The sequence below is a fragment of the Heterocephalus glaber genome, unplaced genomic scaffold, assembly GCF_053883595.1.
Source record: "Heterocephalus glaber isolate CG9 unplaced genomic scaffold, H.glaber_assembly_v1.0 deba00000122, whole genome shotgun sequence".
Classification (NCBI taxonomy): domain Eukaryota; kingdom Metazoa; phylum Chordata; class Mammalia; order Rodentia; family Bathyergidae; genus Heterocephalus; species Heterocephalus glaber.
Genome location: NW_028258138.1, coordinates 5,823,659 through 5,845,872, shown reverse-complemented (window position 1 = coordinate 5,845,872; position 22,214 = coordinate 5,823,659). Strand labels below are relative to the sequence as shown.

Sequence of the window (22,214 nt, the reverse complement as noted above, 5' to 3'; positions counted from 1 at the left end):
CTAGAGGAAAGACAAAAGAGCACACAGTATGTTTCACCACGTCACCGTTTCATGGGGTGGCTCTTCAGCCCCTCCCCACCTTGTGGATGTCAGGTGTCCAAGCCCTTCCTGCATGGTCTTGACTCCACCTGTCAGAACACTTCCAGCCCTCTGTGTGTCTCTGTGAGGTCTTCCGGCTGTGTCCCTCTGGCAGCCCTGACTCCTTGGCTTGGATGCACCTCTGCCTTCTGACAGTGGTGACAGAGATGTCACAGGGCAGCGGAGCCAGCTTCCTGCCTCTGTCGGGTGAAACCCCAGGCTGTACAGGGGATGACTGACACCTCAGGTGTGTAAGGCGCTGCACTCTCCTACAAAAGCTCCAGACCGTGTGCAACGAGCCTGCCTGCCACATGGCGCAAATAAAGGAGGAGGAAGTCTCAGGCCAGGATGTAGCTCAGTGGTTCCACCGCCTGCCTCACAAGCACAAGGTCCCGAGTTCGATCGCTGGTACCAAAAAAGAAAAAAAGAGGAGGAATCTCAATGTCCTCATCGCTCCAGCCCAACCCATGCAGGACTGGCACATCGCTGTCAGATATGGCATCCAGACTTCTCATGATATTTTAGCTTCAATGGGATCATAATTTTCTCCCTGGTTTGAGCTACTTAAGAGAACCTTCCTTTTAGGTAAAAGGAGGTGTGTGCAGAGGTGAGTGTGTAATACAGTTTGTGTATAAAGGTTACATCTCTAAACAGTAAAGATAAACTAGATAGAAATCTTCCCGCTTACCAAAAGAAGCACGTTGGATATTTCAAAAACGACCTCTCTGCTGGAGGTGGTGGGGCGTGCCTGTGATCCCAGCACTCTGGGAGGCTGAAGCAGGAGGATTGCAAGGTCCAGCCCAAAGTGGGCAACTTAGTGACTAAGCAAGACCCTGTCTCAAAAAAAAAAAAAGTGCCCCTCTAGCCTGCCTCTTTAAGGCAAATTTAAACATAAAACTTGAGGCTGATTCAGACTTCAAATTCTCACATATCTTTTGGGGAATTCAATGATTTTGCTTTAGTCCACCCTCAGCCTTGGTTTTGCTTACCAAGGATATTTGGGTTTTGTTGTGGTGGTGGTACTGGTGGTGCTGGTGGTGGTCTTAACTGAGCCTAACTCAGGAACCTCACACTGTGCGACATCCCCAGCTGTTTTGCTAATTTTTTTTATTTTGAGATAGGGTCTCACTAAGTTACCTAGACTGGGCACAAACTTTCAATCTTCCTACCCCATCCTCCCAGGATGCTGGGATTACAGGTGTGCACCACCATACCTGATCTGATGGGACCCGTGTCCTCATAAGAGGAGGAGGAGACTAGCTTACAGACACACAGTGAGAGGCCAGCCATCTCCAAGCCAAGGAGAGACCTTAGGAGAAATCAACATCAGCTACACCTTGATCTTGACTTTCTGGCTCCAGTACTATGATGCATGTCTGTTGTTAAAGCCACCCAGTCTGTAGTCCTTGGTGAGCTGATGCACCAGGGTTGGTGGTCTAGAATGGGGGATCAGGCGATGATGCTGAGATAAATATACCTACTTGATAATAATGACAAATACGACGGTGGCCTGAATTAGGTGGTACCTGTAAGGTACGTGTGAGGGTGGGTGGCAGTCAGATTTGGGATCTATTTAGAGCTTGGAGGCCCATGATCAAGGAGCTTGAACTCAAGCTGGAGAAAAATTAGCACTGATAAGGTCATTGGAGAACAATCACAGGATAAATTAGGAGAGAAAAGAACTAATGTGGGACTGAATGTGGGTTTGGGATTATCCCTGACTGGGGAGGCAACAGGCGTCCATTAGAAATGAGGATCATGCACATGGCGACAGCCCACCTGGAGCAGTGCATGCTGGGAACATGCTACCCCAGTGCCCCACGCCAGAGAGCAGAGTTCTTGACTGGGGTCAGGAGGGAATACACAGGCACCATGGTGGAAGGCACCACAGGGAAGGCGTGAGAATTGGAAGACAAGAGGACTGAGGCCGGGAAGTAATCTACGTAGCAGTTCTGTTAATTCAGGGAAGCCAGCATGGAGCATTCTGACTTCAGAAGTATAAAATGATAGATAACAGGGGGAGTCCAAAGTCCCAGTACATTATAACTTCATCACAATAGTTTCATTTTTACCTTTTCTTTTAAGTTGACTGTAACCTTATTTTGAACTCAGGAAATTTTAGACACAAGTAAATCAATAAGAGCAGTTTCTAGTCTGCCAAAACCCCACCTCAAAGAGAGAGATAAGCAATGATCATCTTTATCTCCACCGCTAAGATATAGTAAAATCGCTGCTGGGTTGTAGAACCCCTGAAATGAAAAACCAGGGATGTCTGCCTCCTGGTGTTGGTTGGAGTCACCTGTGGGGTTTCAAAGTGTGAGCTGTATTTTGAAAAAGTAATATGAAGCTGTCGTTAAAGTTAGTAGCAAATGACAAGCAGGAAAAGCCCTCTCTAGCCATCTGTTCCTGAGGCAGACTGGTCCCATCCCCTTGAGTGTCTTTTGAGAGGGTCTATGCATATGATCGTGTATTTACATACCCTTAGTTATATCCCTATAAGATTTTTAAACTATATACTTTTTCTTTCTTTTTTTTTTTTTTGGTACTGGGCATCGAACTCAGGTCCTTGCACTTGTGAGGCAGGCGGCAGAACCACTGAGCTAAATCCCCAGCCCCTATATACTTTTCCTTAAACACAAGTTTAAGACACACAAAATTACCACACGCTCTTTTATAAATAGCTTTTTCACTTAACAATATATCTTGGGGTTTTTATAAAAATTACCTAAAACTATGTTGTGGTCTTTTATTTGTTAGAGTTAGTGTCTATTACACCTTCAAGTCATAATAATATTTTTCTTGTTCTTTATCTTTCATCTTATGCTCCATGTTTGCTTTCCTGTGTGGTGTTCTTCAGCAGTTTGCAAATGTAGTAGGCTGGTTGTCACGTTCTTTTCTTCTAGCACATTTCCCATACTTTGCTGTTGAGGCAAAATCTGTTGTCTCTCCATTATGAACTACATTTAGATCCAGGTTCTTTGATTTTCCCATTTCATCTGCCTTACCTCACCCTCCCTCACTGCTGGGTTTTGATTGGCTCTGCTGTTATTCCCACTCCTTCTGGGAATTAGCCCTGCTTCCCTTCATTTATTCCTGGGCAGTCCTCTTACTGGATTTTTCTTCTCTCCATACATCTGATTCCCCATTCTGCAAGGGAAGGACCTCCACTGTCTTGCATGACCTCCAATCTTCTCTCCCTTTCTCCACCTGTGTTTCGTTAGTCACATTATTGTTTGAACACTGCTTGTGGCTTTTTACCTCTCTCCCCTTTTCTTCAGTCACAGTTTGCAGGGCTGTTTTATCCCTGGGTCTACACAGAAATGGATCCATCAGTCACTGCAATGTTCGTCACCATTTCTCTATTTTCCTAGGTAGCTGCAGTTCATAGTTATGATGTGTTCAACAAAAAGACTCATGGGGAATTTTATCCTCCGAGTGTTTGCATTTTTAAAAACCATCTCTGCGCTCTTTTTGCTTAAGCCCCAGTGTGGCTGGGTGTAAAATCACTGTGTCTCATTTCCTGGCCCTAAGGACTTTAGATCCTGTTACATGATCTTCTACCATTACGTGTTTCTGGAAAGAAGTCCAAAGATAGTTTGGTTATTTCCTCCTTTTCGTTGTATTCTTTATAGTTCGGTTATTTCCCCATTTTGGTGTATTCTTTATACTTTGATGCTGGCAGAATTTATTTCTTTGGAGTCTAGTAACTACATCAAGATATGCATCAATGCCCATGAATTTCCTTCCCCATCTAATATAGAGTATGTCCTACCAACGCAAAGAATTGAGCTTTGTCTGAAAATGTCCTTAAATGATATATATGTTCATTCCCCCCACTGATTTCTTCTGCTTTCTTCTGCAACTTGTTCTGTATCTCTCTCTAGATAGGTAGATGATAGATGATAGCTAGCTAGATCCTCTCTCCTCTCTCTCCCTATCCTGTCTTTCTTTCTCGAACTCCATCTTCTGTTTCCTCACTCTATCCTGTCTGACTCTCTCTGTTGCCTCTCCCTTCCTCCTTCCCGGAATTGAGAGTTGGCTGCAGATGTCAGCACACATTACCCCTAAGGATCTCAGTGTTCATCTCCTCAGAAGGAGGACATCCGTTCTCCTTGCTGATCTGAAGCCCACCTGGTACCCAGCCTGCATGGCTCATGTAGCTAGAGAGAGACCGGGAAGAGAGAGGCCAGCTCTGCCCCAGCAGCAGAAGCACAACATCACCAAGTTCGGGGCCAGAGAGGAGGAGCAAGGAGAGGGCAAAACTGAGGAGAGTCAGGTGTCCACAGGGAGCAATGCAGGCTGACTGCCCACTCAGGACAGCCGTCCCCAGCCCCCGAGAGACCGTGACCCTGTGAAAACCAACGTGGCATCGGGACTGCCTGCTTCTGTGGGGCTCAGAGAACAGGACTGTGGTTTTCAAACACAGGGAAACTGAAGCGCTTCCAGAGCTCCAACCTCTCCCCCATCCCGCCCCGAGTCTCTGGCCACAGCTGCTGAGTGTTGGGGAAGCAAACACCATCTGCCCAGTGCCCAGACCCAGGGAGGAGCCAGCCCGAGGAGGCAAAGTCTGCCTGAGCTCCTGCGTCCTGCCTCCCCCACCCCCGCCCCGCCCTCGCCTTCTGCTGTCCTCTGGGACCAGGAGCTGAGCAGCTGTCACCTGTCAGAGCAAGGCCCCGGCTGTGCCTGGCCAAGGGCCCACCTCATGGGCATGCTGGGTGGGAGTCATTTTCCCCTTCATCAGGACAGACGTGGGAAAACTCAGGACCCTGGCATTGTCGGTGAGCAGCCCATTCTCGGAGCATGCGGTTCTGAGACAGGCTTGCTGCGCTTGCACAGGGCCTGGCTCCCTGGTTGAGCAGCGAGGGGGCCACCTGTGTGCACAGCGAGGTTATGTAATGGCCCACGGGGGACGAGTTTCTCGACTTCTACCTTTTCAACCGGAAGTTTACTGTTGCATTTTTCGGTCTCCTAAGGAAGGCTGTTTTTCTGCTCCGTTTAATTGTTTTTTGTCCCAATACTGTTTCAACTGCTCACATGGTACAGACGATCTTCAGTGACAGACACAGAATTTAACCATCTTCCTCTGGCTTCTGGTTTTCCACGGAAAGGCTCCAGGGACAGTCACGGGACAGCAAGGCGAGGATCACAGAATTCTCCAGGAGGAGACAGAAGATCCCAGTAGAGGCTGACAGGCACGGAAGGGTCACTCTTCTCTTTCCTTCAAATTCCTGGGTCGAGAGAACTCCACCACACTCCAAAGACTCCCCAATAACTCCACTATCACTGTGGCACTCTAGGGCAAGACCAGGCTAGGGGCTAGAAGGTAGGAATGGGGTGCCACAAAGTGGAAAAGATAAGAAAAGCACAGAAAAAAGAAAAAAGAGAAACATAATTTTTTGTTTTATTTGATTATGGTCAGAGAGCGTATGTGGGATGATTTCAAGTCTTCTGCGTTCATTAAGTTTCATTATATGTCCTTGAATGTGGGACATCTTGCTGTATCATCTGCAGTCACCTGAAAAGAAAGTGTTTTCTGCTCTCCTTGTGTGGATTGCACTGTAAACACTCTCTATGAGTTCTCTGTACCTTCTCTGATTTTCTCTCTAGTTCTTTTAGCAGTCAGATAAGACAGGTGTTGATGCTTCAGTTTTATTTGAGAATTTTTCTATTTCTCTGTTTAGTTCTATCAGCTTTTGTTTGCATCGCTTTGTTCAACATCATCATTGTTTGATGCACATACATTTGGGACTTCTCTGTGTTTTTGGTTGATTGAACCTTTATCTTTATGTCATATTTCTCTCCGTCCCTTGTATTTTCTTTATTTTGAAGTCTGTCTTGTGCAATAGTATAGCCTCACTTGCTTTATGTTGATTGTGAGGTATATCTTTTTCCATCCTTTTACTTTCCACCTGCCTAATCATATTTTAAGTGAGTTTCTTTAAAACTGAGTTCCATTCAAAGTGAATTTCATTTCTAGCATAGAGTTAGATTTGCTCTTTGTACACTCTAATAATCTTTTAATTGGTGTATTTAAGCCATTTACATTTAGTATAATTATTAGCAGGTTACGAGTTAGATCTGCTGTTTAAATTTTTATTTTCTGTTTGTTCTTTATGTTTCATGATTTCTTGTTTTCTTTTTCCTGAACTTCTATAGGTTACTTGAAAAAAATTTTAGAATTCAATATTGATGTATCTTCAGTCTTTCTTTCTTTCTTTCTTTTTTTTTTTTTTTTTTTGGTACCAGGGATTGAACTCAAGACCTTGCACCTGCAAGGCAGGCGACGGAACCACTGAGCTAAATCCCCGGCCCTTATCTTCAGTGTTTCTTAGTGTATCTCTGTTTTCTCTCTCTTAGTTACTGTTAAATATTTCTTCTGTGTGCACTGGGAACTGCATTCAGCCGTGATATAATTTGTTCTTCAACCATCAAATATAATTTAGAAAATTCACCAAGAGAAGGAAACTCTGTGTATTTGTCTGTTTATTTGCTCTTCCACAGCCTTTCTACCTGCATGATGTCTCAATATTGCTACCATTTCCTTTTTGTTTAGATAACTTTTCTTTTGCTAGGGTAGGTCTGCCAGTGACAAATCCTGTTTTCCTCCATCTGAGAATACCTTGTTTCTCTTTAATTCCTGGGGGATATTTTTGTGACTACAGATTTCTGAGTTGGAAGCTCTATTTGTTTTATTTATTTATTTGTTTCCATGGTTTAAAAATGTGCTATTTCTTCCTGGACTGTTTTTTATGAGAAATCCATTCTCATTTGAATTGTGTTTTCCTTCTAAGGGATGCACCATTACTCTCTGGCTGCTTTCAGAATTGTTTCTTTGTCCGCACTTTTCAGAGCTTTGTGATGTGTCTTTGTGGGGATCTCTTGGAGGTTGTCTTCTTCGAGATCCACTCAGCTTCTTACAGCTGTCAGTTAATTTCTTATGTAAAATTTGGAGAGTTCACATCCATTATTCTTTTCAATATATTTTTCTGTCCCACCCCTTCCTCCACTGTTTCCTGATACTCTATGTCACAAATGTTAAATCTTCTGTTATAGCCCTACATTTTCCTAAGGCTCTGGGTGGTATTTGTTTGTTTGTTTGTTTATGCTTGTTTTTTGTCCTACGGATTGAACCCAGGACCTTAGCACGGAGCTAGTCCCCAGCCCTTTTGTGGTTGTTGTTTTGGGTGGGTTTTTGTTTTGTTTCAAGGCTCATCTCACCAAGTCACTAAATTGCACAGGCTGGGCCTGAACTTGCAGTTTTGCTGCCTCAGCTGCCCAGAGTGCTGACATTACAGGTGCCTCTCACCACTCCCCACTTCTGTTAATTTTTAAGTCTACTTTCTCTGCATTGTTCAGATCAGACATTTTTTATTGTTCTATCTTCAAGTTCCCTGCTTCTTTCTTCTGCCCTTACTGCCCTGCTGTTGAGACCATCCATTGAATTTTTTAGATTTGGCTGCTGTAATTTTTAGTTCTAACATTTCCACCTAGTTTTTCCCTATCCCATACCTTTTTTCTCCCTTGAGGCTTACTATTTCTTTGTTGGGTCTCTTTGTATTGTTTCAGCTATGTTTGTAATCACTGTTGAAACATTTCCACCATTGCTTACTCTAAAATACTCACATGATTCTGAAATCTGCATCCTCTTAGTATTGATGTTTGTCTTTCCTCTCATTCCATTTCCTCTTCCTGTTTCTTGGTGTGATGAGTGGTTTTTTTTAAGGTGAAACCTAGACATTTTGGGTGTTGTAAGTCATCCGGACCCTGTGTAAATCTTGTGTCACAGCAGGCCTCGTCAAAGCCACTCTGTGGGCTCGGACAGGATCACATCACTGCTCCTTGTAGGGCATGGCTGAGACCAATATCGGGATGGGTTGGGAATGGGGGGCTGGACACCCCACTGTGGTGCAGTTGCCTGGGGACCCCTCGCCCTGCTTCCCAAAAGGTCTCCCCTAACCCTCTGGAGCACAGCCATGGCTGGGTGGTGGTGAATTTCTGACTCCACATCAGCCCTCTTCTTTTTTTTTGCCTTTTTTTTTTTTTTTTTTTTGGTTCTGGGATCGAATTCGGGTCCTTGCGCTTGCGCAGCAGGTGGCGAAACCACTGAGCTAAATCCCCAGCCCCACACCAGCCCTCTTCTGAAGGGGATGGGAGTGCCACCTCATCTCTGCCAGGTCTGGGTGGAATCTACACTCTCCACTGGCCTCTGGGAAGGCTCAGTGCCCCTCTGCAGGGAGGAAAACCCAGATTCCCCACTCTGTCTCCTCTGACATGGAACCTGGCAACAACACTCAGTCTTCTTGTTCCAGCATGGCCAGGGCAGTCTAAGCTCCCCCAACCTTGGCTTTCAGAGTGGGGTCACCATGCTTCCTTCTTGTTTGGCTGGAGTACAGACATCATTGTAAAGTTTTCTGTCTTGTCAAGGGGCCACTTCCTCAATCCTTGGTCTGGAAAGGGCACACTTGTCAGCATCCACTGACTTTGGCGAGTTACTGACTTCTTTGATACCCAGTCTGGGATACATCATGCAAAAAGAAAACCCAGAGAATTCACCCCCATGTTGTTCCCTGGATCCCGAGACCCTGGCTGGTTTGCCTTCTTCCCTCCGCCTTTCGGAGTCTTCTTGTGTCTATAGAAGGCATAATGTTCAAAGGTTTTAACTGTACTGAGTGGGAGGAAGAAAGGAAAGTCTATCTACCCCATCTTTTCAAAGGGTGAATTCAAGAAATCAAATAAAGAGAAAAAAAGAAAGAAGTGGCAAAAGAAAAACAAGAAAAGAGTAGCAAAGGAATGACAAAAAAATGAATGAGAATGATAGTTGTTTTCTTGTTTTCCTTCTCAAAAATCTCCGCTGCTGAGGATCCATTATTAGCAGCTTCCCTCCTCTACTCAATACAGAAGGTCAAGCTCAAAACCTATGGAAATAAGCATGAGAAAATGATATGGTTTCTAAACATAAATTTTCCTCAGTCTTTAGCCCCAGTAAATGTCACTTGGTTATGAGGAATTTTTTAAAGTATCATTTTTTTAAATATCCCCCCAACTTAGTATCTTTGATAACTGTTAACACAAATGAGAGCTTGAAAAATCATGTCTTACACCCTACGCCTTCTCACAAGCATGGCAATAGGATGGCTTCCCGAGTGACTCCAGTAACCGGCTCTCAGCTGCACTGGTGGGCTCGTCTCTGGAGAGTTCTGTCCCAAGAGCAGGCACCCAGGTCACTTCCCTGGATGCAAACAGTGTCCCAAGTGGCCCAGCTGGAGGAGGAGTCACTATTGCTCTCTGCTTCCAGTTCTCACTGGGGAGGTGCCACATGGGTTAGCTAATACATAGCTTTGGCTTAACTTTGAACATCAGACCAATCTCCTGTCAAAACCATAATCATGGCCTTCGCAGAGGCCATGTCTTATCACTGCCTCATGTGAGCTGAGTTGGGAACGAATGCATGAAGTCACTGCTCATCACTTCAACCCAACCAATTCCTGAAGGGAGGTGCGGCCACTGTCTCACAGCCTGACAGCACATCACAGTCCTTTGCAAGAAACTAGCTCATTCCTGCCCGTGAAAAGTATTGGCAGAAGTTAAAAGGAGGAAAGAGTTGGGCACTGAGCTAGCCAAGAATCCACCGCTGTACATGCACAGGGCTCCCTAGACATTACATCACTAAAGAAAGAGCAATCCAGTGACCACATCTGTCTCGCCTTTGGACTGCAATGACTCCTTAAAACAAGGCGCCCCCAGTGGGGCACCTGAAGCTTTTGTAAATGTGCCTTCCATGTCAGTGTAACAAGCCATTCTGGTTATGTTTTGGTGGTGGGGGTTAGTACTGAGCTATATCCAGGGCCTCAATAAATCACTAAATTGCCCAGGCTAGATTCAAACTTAAGATGCTCCTGCCCTACCTGACGTTTTGGTACAATGTCTCTACCGCCACTCCCAGTTGGTTCTTATCACTCCACCATCTACCTCTGATCAAATAAAAAATCACCTGCACTAAACAAGAGCAAAAGGAATCAGATATTTCTTTTCCTGTAACTGTCATTGCATCCCTGAAATGTTTTAGAAGAACTCTTGAGGGTCATTTTACCTGCACCACATTTTATTTCCTGGGACAGAAAACCTGGAACATTCAGACAAATGATCAGTTAGCATTTCGTGTTGGGAAATTCACATTCATTGAAGCACTATTCATGCTATTCATTCTTTAGTTTTGTTTTGGGACCTTGCTTTCTCTTCTTTGTTTTTGGGGGGTTTTTGTTGTTGTTTTTCTTGTTTTTGTTTTTTTTTTTTGGTACCAGGGATAGAACTCGAGTCCTTGCACTTTCGAGGCAGGCGGGGAAACCACCGAGCTAAATCCTCGGCCTGCTTTCTCTTCTTTAGAAACAAAAGAAATCATCTTTTTAATTTGTCAGTTGTTACTAAAGCTTTCAAGACAATTTCCTCTGGCTCACTCTGCTACTGTGTAAGCCATGATTCAAGAACGACAAGACCTTTGACTGAAGTATGCACGGATTCTGGGGTGCAGCAAGGAAGGTGGGCACCAGGAATGGGGCATCCAGGGAAAATACTGAACAGGAGGTCAAGCTGGGCAAGTAGGAGTTGGCTTTGCACATGAAGAGCATGAGCAGAGGGAGGAAGCAAAGAAATGTGTTTAGGAACCACAAAGGGTTTGCTGGGCTGGAGTACAGTACAGAAGGGATAGTGTCTTCGTCACTTTCTACATCACTGGACAAAATTCAGTACCCACAACTTAAAGGAGGAGAGACTTATTTGTGTTCATGGTATTTAGAGAATTCAGTCCATAGCTGGCTGGCTCCAAGGCAGGAAGGGCTGGGTGGAAGGTTCTATAGAGGAAAACTGCTCACATCATGGCAGCCAGGAAGCAGACCTGAGGGAAGAGCAGGGGGAGATGCACCCTTCCCGGCCACGCCCCTGTGACCGCCCTCTAACCCGACCCCACCTCCCAACAGCACACCCAGTGACTGAGCTCACTGGTGGATGAATCCACTGATGAGTACATGTCACCATGACCCAATCGCCTTCCAAAAGCCCCACCTCTGAACACCTGAGGATTTGGGGGGACATTCTAGATCCAAACCATAACAGACGGGAAACTGCCCTGAGAGGTAGGCAGAGGCCAGGCCTGCAAGGAAGGGTCCTGACTCTCTGCGGAGCAGGGCAGAGCTAGGAATTCTCCGAGTAGCTGCAGGAGGACTCAGTGCGCCCATAGCTTGCATCCTGAGCAAACAGGAAAAGTAAAGGGAAAGAGGAACAGCTTGATTTCTGTTCCTCCTCTTTGTAAACACAGGGGGCTCAGCAGAGCATGTGCCCTACAGAAAGCCAGGTGGAAGAGGCACTGGCCACAAGGATTAGGGTTCCTGGATGCTCACTCTGGAGGTGAGGCAAGAAGCCGCAGAGAGAGGCCCGAAGAGAAGCCGTACACTGAGCAGAATGTGACTCAAGGGAAATTATGGCTGCTGTCAAGATGGAGCACTTGCAGTTGAATCCTAGGAAACTGGGCCCAACCCAGAACAAGTGCATCTTGGGAGCAGGAGGAGCTGCCTGGGAAAAGGACAGCTGATGGTTGCTAGCAGCATGAGCAGGCTCTGTGTGCTCCGGTTGCCCAGACTTCCTGGGGCCTCTGCAGGGTAGCTCAGTGTTTTTGTGAAAGGAAACCTGTTGATAGGGTTTTGATGATTATGTGTATCCTATTCTGAACATTTCCAGGAGCTCTAGGGAAGTAGGAATGAGTCAGTCATCAATATTCCAACTAACTACACTGGGGAATTCATAAAACATTGCCCAGATGCAGATCCTGGAAGTTGAGCATTTGGTCCACAAGGCTCCAAGCTGGGGAGGACACAGGGAGAGTTGGCTTTAGGAGAAACTCTGGCAGCCACGTGCTCTGGCAGTTTCCTGAGTCTTTCCCCATAACCGGTCCTCTTAGTGAAAGCTCCACAGGCTCAACACACTGCCAAGGCCCCAGACCCGCCTGTCTCACCTACAGGCTCACACCAACCCTCGGGAATGAAGGCAGTACTGGTGCAGGGTCACCCGGCATCTGAGTCTGCTGTGGGAGACATCCTAATCCCTCAGTGTGCTAGGAGCTTCCCTAGTCTGGTCACCAAGGCCACTGTCATGGGCCCTGGGGAACCAAGCGGGGTGACTATACATAGAAAGGATTACTTACTGAGATGGGGACTTGGAGCCTTTTTGCAGAAGGGGCCATGTCACCAAAAGTACCTTGTCACCTGCCCAGTAAGGGTGTCACCTCTTCCCTCAAATAACTCCAACTGAATATTTTTTACCCAAATCATAAAAATTTCAGGTCATCCTGGAATCTTTTTTTAATTCTTAAATTTATTTTAACTGATATAGAGAAAGAAAAAATGGTACATATTAATGGTGCACCATCTGATGTTTCAATACCTGTACACATTGGACAACGTTTGAATCAAAGTAAACACACCTTTCTCCCCAAACATTTATCACTACTTTACAGTAAAAAAAAAAAATTCAAAATCCTTTCTCCTGGCTTTCTGAAATGTGCAGTGCATTGTCACCGTCTGCAGTCGCCCTGCTGTGTAATAGGACCCAGACTTGCTCCTATCTACATGTAACTTAGTACACGTCAGGAGTTCTTAACTACAGGAAAACTCACTTCACTCTGAACCCCATTCTGATGGGCAAGTTCTTCACTCTTCAGGTCTGCGGGTCCCTAAGCTTGTGAGAGAGGACACTCTCTGGGTTGTCTCCCGTGTCTCTAGCCACCTTTCCTGTCCCCTGGATTACCAAGATGCTCACTCAGCTTCCGGCCTTGACCCTCTTCTTTCCCCTTCGGCTCCAGTCATCCGACTCCAGCCTCCTCCACCCTCCTGAGCACCCAGCCTGATCTCATGGCCCCTTTCCTAAGCCAGCTCCCCACTGCTCTCAAACTCACCTCTGCCCACCCACTACCTGCTGTCCCTCCCCATCACTCTCTCTCCTTCATGACACACTGGAGTTGCTCTCTCCGTGAGTGTTGCTTGGTTCTGTGAATGACAATTTTGTTCTTTGTATCGCATCCTTCTTTGTTTTTGTTTTGTTTCTCTCTTCCCCCTGCTTCTCTTCCTCTGCCCCTTCCTCCCCCTTAACAACCTGTAGGACTTGTAGGTAGCTTCCCCTCAACACCGTCATGACAGCAATTGCTAGACACTTCTCACTTCCTTGGCTCAGCCGGAAGCTCTCACAGGCCGGTGTGCAGCCAGCTCTCCTTGTGCCACACACCTGTTATGTCCAGTTAAAACCTTGTCCCAATCAATAAAAGCTTAGCAAAAATGATTCCAAGAAGGACCAAAGACGAGGTTCTCCCTACTGCTCTCAGCTCTGAGAGCCTGTGTTTCTGAGCCTCTCTAGCCCTTGGGTCAAGAGGGGACCTTCATGCAGAAGGCAGGCGCAAAAGGAAAGCTCCCCAGCTGTGTGACCTGAGGCAATTTGCTGAATTGCTCTGTGCCTCAATGTTTAGGGCGTAATTGTACCTATTTTGTGAGACCCTTGTGGAAATTCAGTGAATAGTCTAGTAAAGCAGTAATCCAGTGGTAGGCTCTAATCAATACCAAAAACACCAGCAGTTACTACTTCTGCATGTTTTCATATGTATTTATGTGAAATATATATTTACTTTTTATACTTTCATTTGTGTATTTATTAGTCCATGACTGCAGTGCATAATGATCACATTCCTTGTGGGATGCTGGTGCACGCACCTAACATATCTTAATTCTTTTTATGTACCATTTCATCTGCTCTCCATCCCTTAGTCTTCTTCCCATTTGCAAAAGATCTATGTCCCTGTTTCCTTTTATCAGTCTTTTATTTTGCTCTTTAATTTATTTATACTTTGGGTCTCTCATTTAAGACAAACCATGTAATAGTTAAGCTTGCATGTCTGATATATTTCACTTGGTATTATGGTCTCGAGGTGCATCCATTTTTCTACAAATTAATCAACCTTACCCTTCTTTATGGCAGCATAGTACTTTATGTTGTCTGAAAACATACTTGTATGCTGGCTGCCCATTTCTATTAGTTTAGGATGAGGCAAAAATTGAATTCATGGTTCAGAAATGCTCTGGCCGATATTTTCCAGCCACAACTCCAGGGCTATAGATGATGCTATGCTTGAAGCATACCTGTTTGGCTGCCTCTCAATGGGTGTGGCATTTTCCACTTAAGACAGTGCCTGGGGGACCTGCCATGCTGTCCCCACCAAAGCAGGAAGATAGGAAAGGTGGCAAGGAAGGCACAGCTGGGCACGTGGAGACCCCAGGATGGGGTGAGACATGGAGGGCCTGGCTCAACCTGGAGGTGAGGTCCTCGGGAACAGCAGTTCCTGAAATGGCTTCGTCATCTCCTGCTTTGCATGAGGGTTCTTTGACATGCTTGTAATTTGGGGCAGAAACCACAGTGTTCTGGGGAAGACAAGCACACATTATAGAGAGAAAAAATACCTGAGATGTGCAAATATGCCTGGTTGGAACAGTATCAGCCAGGATGAGTCTCCTTCATCCTTCAGAGTGGCTTCCGGAGGGCAGCAGGTGAGAGGACACAGCAGGACGTGCGACCTGGGACCTGCCAGCCCCTGTGGGGACACACATTCCACCCCGGAACACACCTCACTCCTCATTACAACTCAGTCTCTCTATCTCTCTCTGTCTCTCTGTCTCTGAGTCTCTCTGTGTCTCTGTCTCTCAGTCTTCCTCTCTCCCTCTCTCTCTCTCCCTCTCCCTCTTTCTCTTTCTCCACCGAGGAGGGCACCAATACGGTCAATAAGAATGATGTATTTTCAAGCCAAAGTAAGCTCTGTCTCTGGACAGTAATATTCCCAGCTGCTTTCTTTCCTTTTAAAAAGAGAATATGGAATGTTTACCTCCAATTCAAAACCCTTGGCTCCCCAAGGAAACACAGGTTGGATGGAAGTGGTTGCAGCCATATATCTGGGGTTTCACCTTAAAGTCGAACACTGGTCACGCTGTCTCTGACACGAACCTGTTCACACTTCCTCTCCATGTGGCTGCCCCTGGGGTGGGAAGTGGCCAGGGCTGGCACTCAGTAAACCATTTCTTTTGCATGTGAATGTATGTAGTTTTTATTTATTCTATTTTTTAATTGAACTGATAGATACATAAAAGTATAAAAATTGCTTATATTTGCAGGATATCGTGATGTTTGGGAATGTGAACATCACGTGGTGGTTAAGTGAGGTGAAACCTTTCTGTGTCTGCAAACATTCGTCGTTGCCTCGTGGTTAAGCATTCACACTCCTTTCCTCTGGCTCTTCGAAATGCACGGCACATTATCATCTGTGGTCACCTGCTATGCAATAGCACCCCCAAACTTCTTTGAGTGGACCAGGAAGCTAGGACCAAAAGAGAAGACCTTGTGTCCTGGCTCCTAGGGTCTTCAGTGGCCAGTGTGTCCCATCTATGATGTGTCACCTCCCAGGCCCGATGAAGCTCTTCAGAGGTGGCACTTGAATTTTCCAAAAGTTCACGGATTCTTTGCTGGCATCTCAAATCTTGCACTGGGGTGTGTGGATGCATTTGTGCATGGACAAAGTATTGAAAAATAAAACTCCAGGAAGTGGTCAGAGAGATAGGGGGAAGCTGGAGATTGGGTGGTGGTGTCCAGCGGAGTTCTGAGGGGTGAATTTGGAGAAGACGAAGATGAAGTGGAGTTTGGGGTGTCTGGACAGAGGCATCGGGCTTGTGAAGCAGGAGGGAGCAGAGGGGGCCTGGATGGGTGGCAGGGACCTGGGCTGAGGCACCCATGGAGAAGGCAGAGCTATGGGGGTAACCGGCCCTGCCCAAAGATGAGGCTCACTTGGTCTGCTACTGGGAAAAAGGATTTGAAGCAGCGGCTGCCTAAGTCAGTGGTGTGTTCTAGATAGATCCTCGGGGTGATTTCAAGACAAAGCTGTGCAGGAGGTGAGCCCCGAAGCCTGTGGACATGGAGGGAGATGATGCTGACAGAGCAGCTGCTCAGGAGCAGCTGAGGACACATGGACCATCAGGGTGAGGCGGGCAAACCCCTTTCTGGTGCCACACTCAGCCCTGGGCTTGCGCTCACTGGTGGCCCCTCTGTGGGCTGGGCTTGATCGTGACTAATAGAATCTCTTCCAGTTTTACTGCACTCTGGTTCTACATCTCTTCCCAGTAATGTAAACCCAACAACCAAGACACTTGTTGTGAAGGAAACTCTTGGCGTCAGAGCACTGAAGAGTTTGCTTGAGACCAGGAATGGAATGTAAATGCCTTGCTGGGCATCCACACCACCAAACTGCCAACAGCCACTTCCTGATAATGAGGGAAGGACAGAAGGCATTTAAAGACATCCAATAGAATGACTCAACTACTTACCCAAAAACATATGTCATGATTCCCACCATACGTTACCATATGGATGAGTCAGGGAGAGAGCTAAATTTAGGGTTTCCCCCCTCGGTGTCAGAAGCTTCCCTTTAACTCCAGGGAGGAGTAAAATGCTGACAGGGACAGTTTCTGACATTGCTGGGACCGGGCTATCCAACACATCAGGATAAAAACGGCTGCAAGGATTGCCCACCAGCAAGACTGAGGCCAAAAAGTCTCAGGCTCCCGAGTCCCAGGAAATGAATGGAAGACACCTGCATGATAAGCTGGGGCTTTCTGAGGACAGAATGCCTGGAATGTGGTATTGAAAGGGGGCCTTGGCTCAGGGGCCATCAGGGGAGGGCCACGCTGTCAGGGACAGTGACCCAAATGAGGACAGAAGGAACACAGGGCTGGGGAGGACCAGCTCCAGGGACCAGAATGGCAGAGCTGGGCTAAGAGGTGAAGCTGGGAGTCAGTAATGGAGCGAACCAGACAGACCAGGCTCTTACAGGCCAAGGACCACTCTCCCGGGGTTCCTGCTCGCAGGCCTAAATTGTCACAACCCACTGGTGCGTGCTGGCCTTTGAGGTAGCTGCACACAGGTTCGTGTGCACCAGCGTCACTGTGACAACTCCTGTCTGCCATCTTGGCTGTCTCTGCTATGGGATAGCAGGCCGCTCTTTCTGAGCATCTCCCTATAAACCATGGTCAGCTAAATACCACGGCTGAGTGTCACAGCAGGCAGCGTGGTGCGTGACAGCTCCTTTGCTCCTTCTCATATCAAGGGCAATTACTGGTTGAAATTACAGGCAGTGTCTTGATTTCACCTCTGTGAATACGGGCTTGAGAAAATCGAGACTTGCTGCCGTTCGCAGTGGTGGGAATGGTGCCACTTGGCGGCTGAATAACGACTCTGCTAACTGTGCCACAACACCCAAGTCATGAGACATCAACTTGGGTGCTAGATGTGCTCAGCAGTGTGCTGGCACCAGGGGGAAATAAATACCAGCCCGAGGTGCAAATTCTGAGAGGCTGAGGCAGGAGGATAGCAAATTTAAGTTCAGCCTGGGCAACTTAGTGACTTAGCAAGGCTCTGCCTCAAAACAAAGTATTTTTAAAAGGCTAGGAATATTGCCCAGTGCAAAGGCCTTGGGTTCAATCCCCAGTACCAGCAATTAATTAGTTAAATGTTTATCTCAGAGGAGCTGGAATGATGTAACACGAAACTAAGAGTTAAGATATAAGGATCACATATAAAGAACACTGCTTGTTCGTAAGCAAAAGGTCAGGAAGAGAAAAAAATATAAATAACAAGGTACCAACCTCTACTTATCAATTTGTCAAAAACTGGTGGGGGGTCAGGGATTTAGCTCAGTGATCCCACTGCCTGCCTTGCAAGTGCAAGGTCCTGAGTTCAATCCCCAGTTCTCCCCCCACAAAAAAAAAAATGGTGTCGGGGTGAGGGTGTGAACTCCATAGGCAAGTTGGCAAGAATCTAAGAGAAAAAAACAGTTTCATACATTGTACCAGTCACTTCTCCATTGCTGGGACACAATACCTGAAAGATGAAATTTAAAAGAGGAAGGGCTCACAGTTTCAGAAGTTCAGTACATGGTTGGCTGGTTCCAAGGCAGGTACATCATGGTGGAAGGGCCTGGCAGAGGGAAGCCACTTACCTCATAGAAGCCAGGAACCAGAGAAAAAGAGGGGAAGGGACAGGGGACAAGAATATACCCTTCCAGGTCAGGGCCCACCTCCTATAACAGCACATTCAGCTGTGAACTCGTCAATGGTTTAATCCACTGGTGAGTTAGTGCCCCCATGATCCAATCATCTTTGAAAAGCTCCACTCTGAACACATGAGACTTCTGAGAGACATTTTTGATCCAAACTATATCATATACTATCATACACATCTTTGTGTAGGATAATGGAGTGATATGTGTCAAAATTTAAGTGTTCATACTTTTCACCAGGTATGAACTAACCTTAGGATTTATCTTCAGTACCTAACAGGACAAGGAAGGGCACAAAGATATGGTTGAAGAATGTTCATTATAATGCTTTACAAGAGAGTAAATAATGTAAATGAATCAAATGGGAAAGGAATAAAGTATTATAAATAAATCAAGTAGGAATGTCCTGGGTAAAGAAATAATGATGGAACCATAATGAATGCTCCATTCTCAAAAGTGATCATTGTTCTATGTATTTGGTGTTCTGTATATATTTGGTATTAAGTACAAAAGATATATATTTGGTCTTAAGTACAAAAATAACTGGCTTACAGCCTCAGGTATGCATAGGAAAGACATTTGTATCTAACAAAAAGGGATTATATTTCCATATTTGTAAGTAGTCACACATATAGAATTGGCCCTAGAAAACTGTTCACACAAGTGTAATAGTCATTTCCTCTGGGCATGTCATTATAAGAAATACATTTGTGGATTTATAATTTTCCAATGTTTTCTGAAATTTTATTTTGCTTTATTTTTGGTGTTTGTTCATTTGTTTGTTTTGCAATATGGGGGATTGAACCCAGAGCCTTATACCTGCTAGGCAAGTGCTCTGCCACTGCGCTACATCCCCAGCCTTTTTTATGTTTTGTCTTGAGACAAGGTCTTGCTAAATTGCTCAGGCTGGCCTTGAATTCAAGATCATTTCCCTCAGCTTCCTGATGAATTTTTAAAACAATGGGCATGTACTTGTTTCACGATCAGAAAAAAAAGGCTGCAAAAGAAGTAAAATAACAAGTCAATATTTTAATCCCTATTCATGTTCGAATCCAAGGGAATTAAGAAAACTCAGAGAACTGTGAAGAAGTTAAAGAGAGCTTTTCAGTAAAGACTGCCATTAGCTTCAAGGTCATGTTTTAATCAGGACGGATTCTGTCTGTATCAATTCTGTATGTATCAGTCTGGTTTTCAAACTCAGTAGGTTATAACCTATATCTTGGTTGAAATAAGATGTTTTCAGCCCAAAATAGATAAGGTTATAATCCCATCAAAAATGATGACCTTCAAAGGACTCCAAAAGGACCCAAAAAAGTAAGACAAAGAGAAAAGTAGGAAATCTATTTAGTTTTTTGGAAACCAAAATGACTACAAAAATATCAGCTCCAAAAATACCCCAAAAAAAGCTTCAATGGGGGAACTAGAAAGCAGAACTTTGGCATATGGATGTCAAAAACCCAGTGTCAAAGAGGTTTTGGAAGCCGGTTGTGCGTCACCAATGATACATAACCAAGGTCAGTGTGACAGGAGTTCACTGCCAAAAGCAATGGGAAGTTTTGGAATGCCCTAAAAGTCTCTTTTCAGTGACTGCCTAATAATTTAGCTTTAATGTGAATATTTTCATTCATCTAACCATTGGTGACCAAATTCTGACCTATGGAAAAGAAAGAAGAGAGATATAGTTATGATCAATCCATTCTACCTATTCATGTCTAAGAAATGTTTTACAGAAGAATGTCTTTTCTTCTCACCTCTAGGAAAAGCACAAAGAAGAAACAACAACGATGGCCAGGTTGACAGAATCTATGAGTGAGTAACTTGACATTTATTACTTATGTTTAGTTTTCAATGGAAAAATCCAAAATCATACAAAAATGGCATCGCTTTGCAATTATTTGGTTGGTTACTCTTTCACTCTTGCAATGGCCAAAGTCTGTTTGACATAGCATATTGCATTGCGTTGATATTTCTTTGTGTATTATTCAAAATTTGTCTGGCTTAGGGGCAAATATCTGCACTAAACCTGTTACCCAATCTAAAGAGCTAGAGAATGGAATAGGTTGTATTTGTAGCACTGTATGGGGGCTCAGAAACCACAATAATTTCAACTTGTCTTTTAGGAAGTTTAGTCCAAGTTGCTGAAGTTTTATGTATATATTCCATGGACTGTATGATCTAAAGAAAGGAAAGTATGGTGAACTATTGTTAAATCTTCCAGGTGTTGATCAGAAATTTCATACAGAATTATTTAAAAGTGGAACACTTGAGGTATAGCTTGTAGTAAGTAGCTTGTAATGATTTAGGTTTTGAATATGTCAGTGTTATAATGCTGTAACCTCTTAAGCTAACTATACAAGATACACAAAGCATTTTAAGAAAAAAGGGGAATTAATGATAATAAATCATCCAGCAAAGGAGAAATGCAATTTCCTCTGTTGAAGTTTAAATACTAGAGGCTGGGCAGATATGGAAAAGCCAACAATCCGGATCATTTCCTTTCAAAATGCACATTGCTCCTGGTGATAGATTCATATGGAAAGGTACAAGGGACTTGAAAACTCTTCTGCAGTACCTTTGTGGCTATGATCATCTTTTATTCAATCTGGCTCTCAGATTGAATGTGTCTCACCCACACTTAATGCTGTACCTCCTTCTCCTGTTAGTCCTCAGATCATACGGCTGTTAAATACCGGAGTTTCTATATATGACAGTCCTTGAATCTTTATCCCCAATACCTGCCTTCCCCTAGGTAAAGTAATGGTAGTTTTTTTACATTGCATTCCTCTAATTCCCAACCCCAAACCTCTGTCTAAGTTCATACAGTCCTGACCACATGCTAATCTCACCACATAAACAATGGCTCAGAGGGACAAGGCAAGGAACACTCCCCACTGGGTACTGACACTCCTGTCTTCTACCTTTACTTCTCTATCATTTCCTGCCTTTCCTCTCTCTCTCTCTCTCTCTCTCTCTCTCTCTCTCTCTCTCTCTCTCTCCCTCCCTCCCTCCCTCTCTGTCTCCTTCTACACACACACACACACACACACACACACACACACACACACACACACACATCTACCTCTATTCTTATAGACCAAGAAATGTCAAAAGGATTTGCCACTTGGTTTGAAGAACTCCAAACTGGGAGCCATGTGGCTCAGTCCAAAACTGGGTCTTTGTAAGTGAAAAAAACATCTCCAAGTCATATATGACGTACACTTGTCAGACACACATGAAACAGTAAGGTTCCCGGGACCACCATGAATCTTAGGAGCCTTATTGTCAAAATATGGAGTAGAACCATGGACAGCACCAACTCATTCACAGTCCACTGCACATGAACAGATTCCGTTATATTCTCTAAATCCGAATGACCAGGACAAATGACCCACAGGTTTTCTGAAGAGGCCAGTGTCATTGCCTATGAATATAGTCTTGAATGTCTGGGTGAATTAAAGTACGTAGTGCTGCACCTGAGTTGTGAGAGTTGCACAGCTTCTGTCAGCAGTTGGTATTCCACTGCAGTGAATATTATTTCTGAACTCATGTAACTGAACTGTAAAACATTACAGGTACTGGGATGGTCAATATTTCTGATAAAGGCATTTTAGTTTTTCAATCTATACTGAAATTTGGATTCCAAATGCATTTTAATAAGAGTTTCTCGATTCACTCCCACTTTGTTGGTTTTAGATTTGGGTTTGTCTCTGTAATCATTCTAATGACTTTGATCTCTGAATACTCTCTTAGGAAAACTTGGTCAAAATTTAATTCCAAATCCCTGGATAGATGAAAGGGTACAACCATTCTTCTTACTTTCTTTGTCTTTAAGGAAAAGATCACATGGATACATTCAATGTGTAGTGAAATGTGAAGTTTAAGAACAGACCTCTGGCTCATACTCAAAATACCAGTACACTGATTCTCACAAAGATGCAGGACATTATGAAATATACAAGATGTGTGATAGCTCTTCTAGGTGCTATGAAACGCTAACCTTGTGGTC

The 22,214-nt window shown here is 44.8% G+C and overlaps 1 protein-coding gene across 4 annotated transcripts in view; it reads left to right on the top strand.

The window, feature by feature from the left end:
• The window catches only part of Kcnj6 (potassium inwardly rectifying channel subfamily J member 6), a 251,331-nt gene that overhangs the window by 48,177 nt on the left and 180,940 nt on the right, over window positions 1-22,214 (top strand). For all 4 annotated transcript variants that reach the window (XM_004842378.3, XM_087212257.1, XM_087212262.1 and 1 more), the window contains exon 2: window positions 19,966-20,017. In XM_004842378.3, coding sequence (XP_004842435.1) covers window positions 19,993-20,017 — 25 coding nt within the window. In that variant the 5' untranslated portion in view covers window positions 19,966-19,992. The remainder of the gene's footprint in view (window positions 1-19,965; window positions 20,018-22,214) is intronic.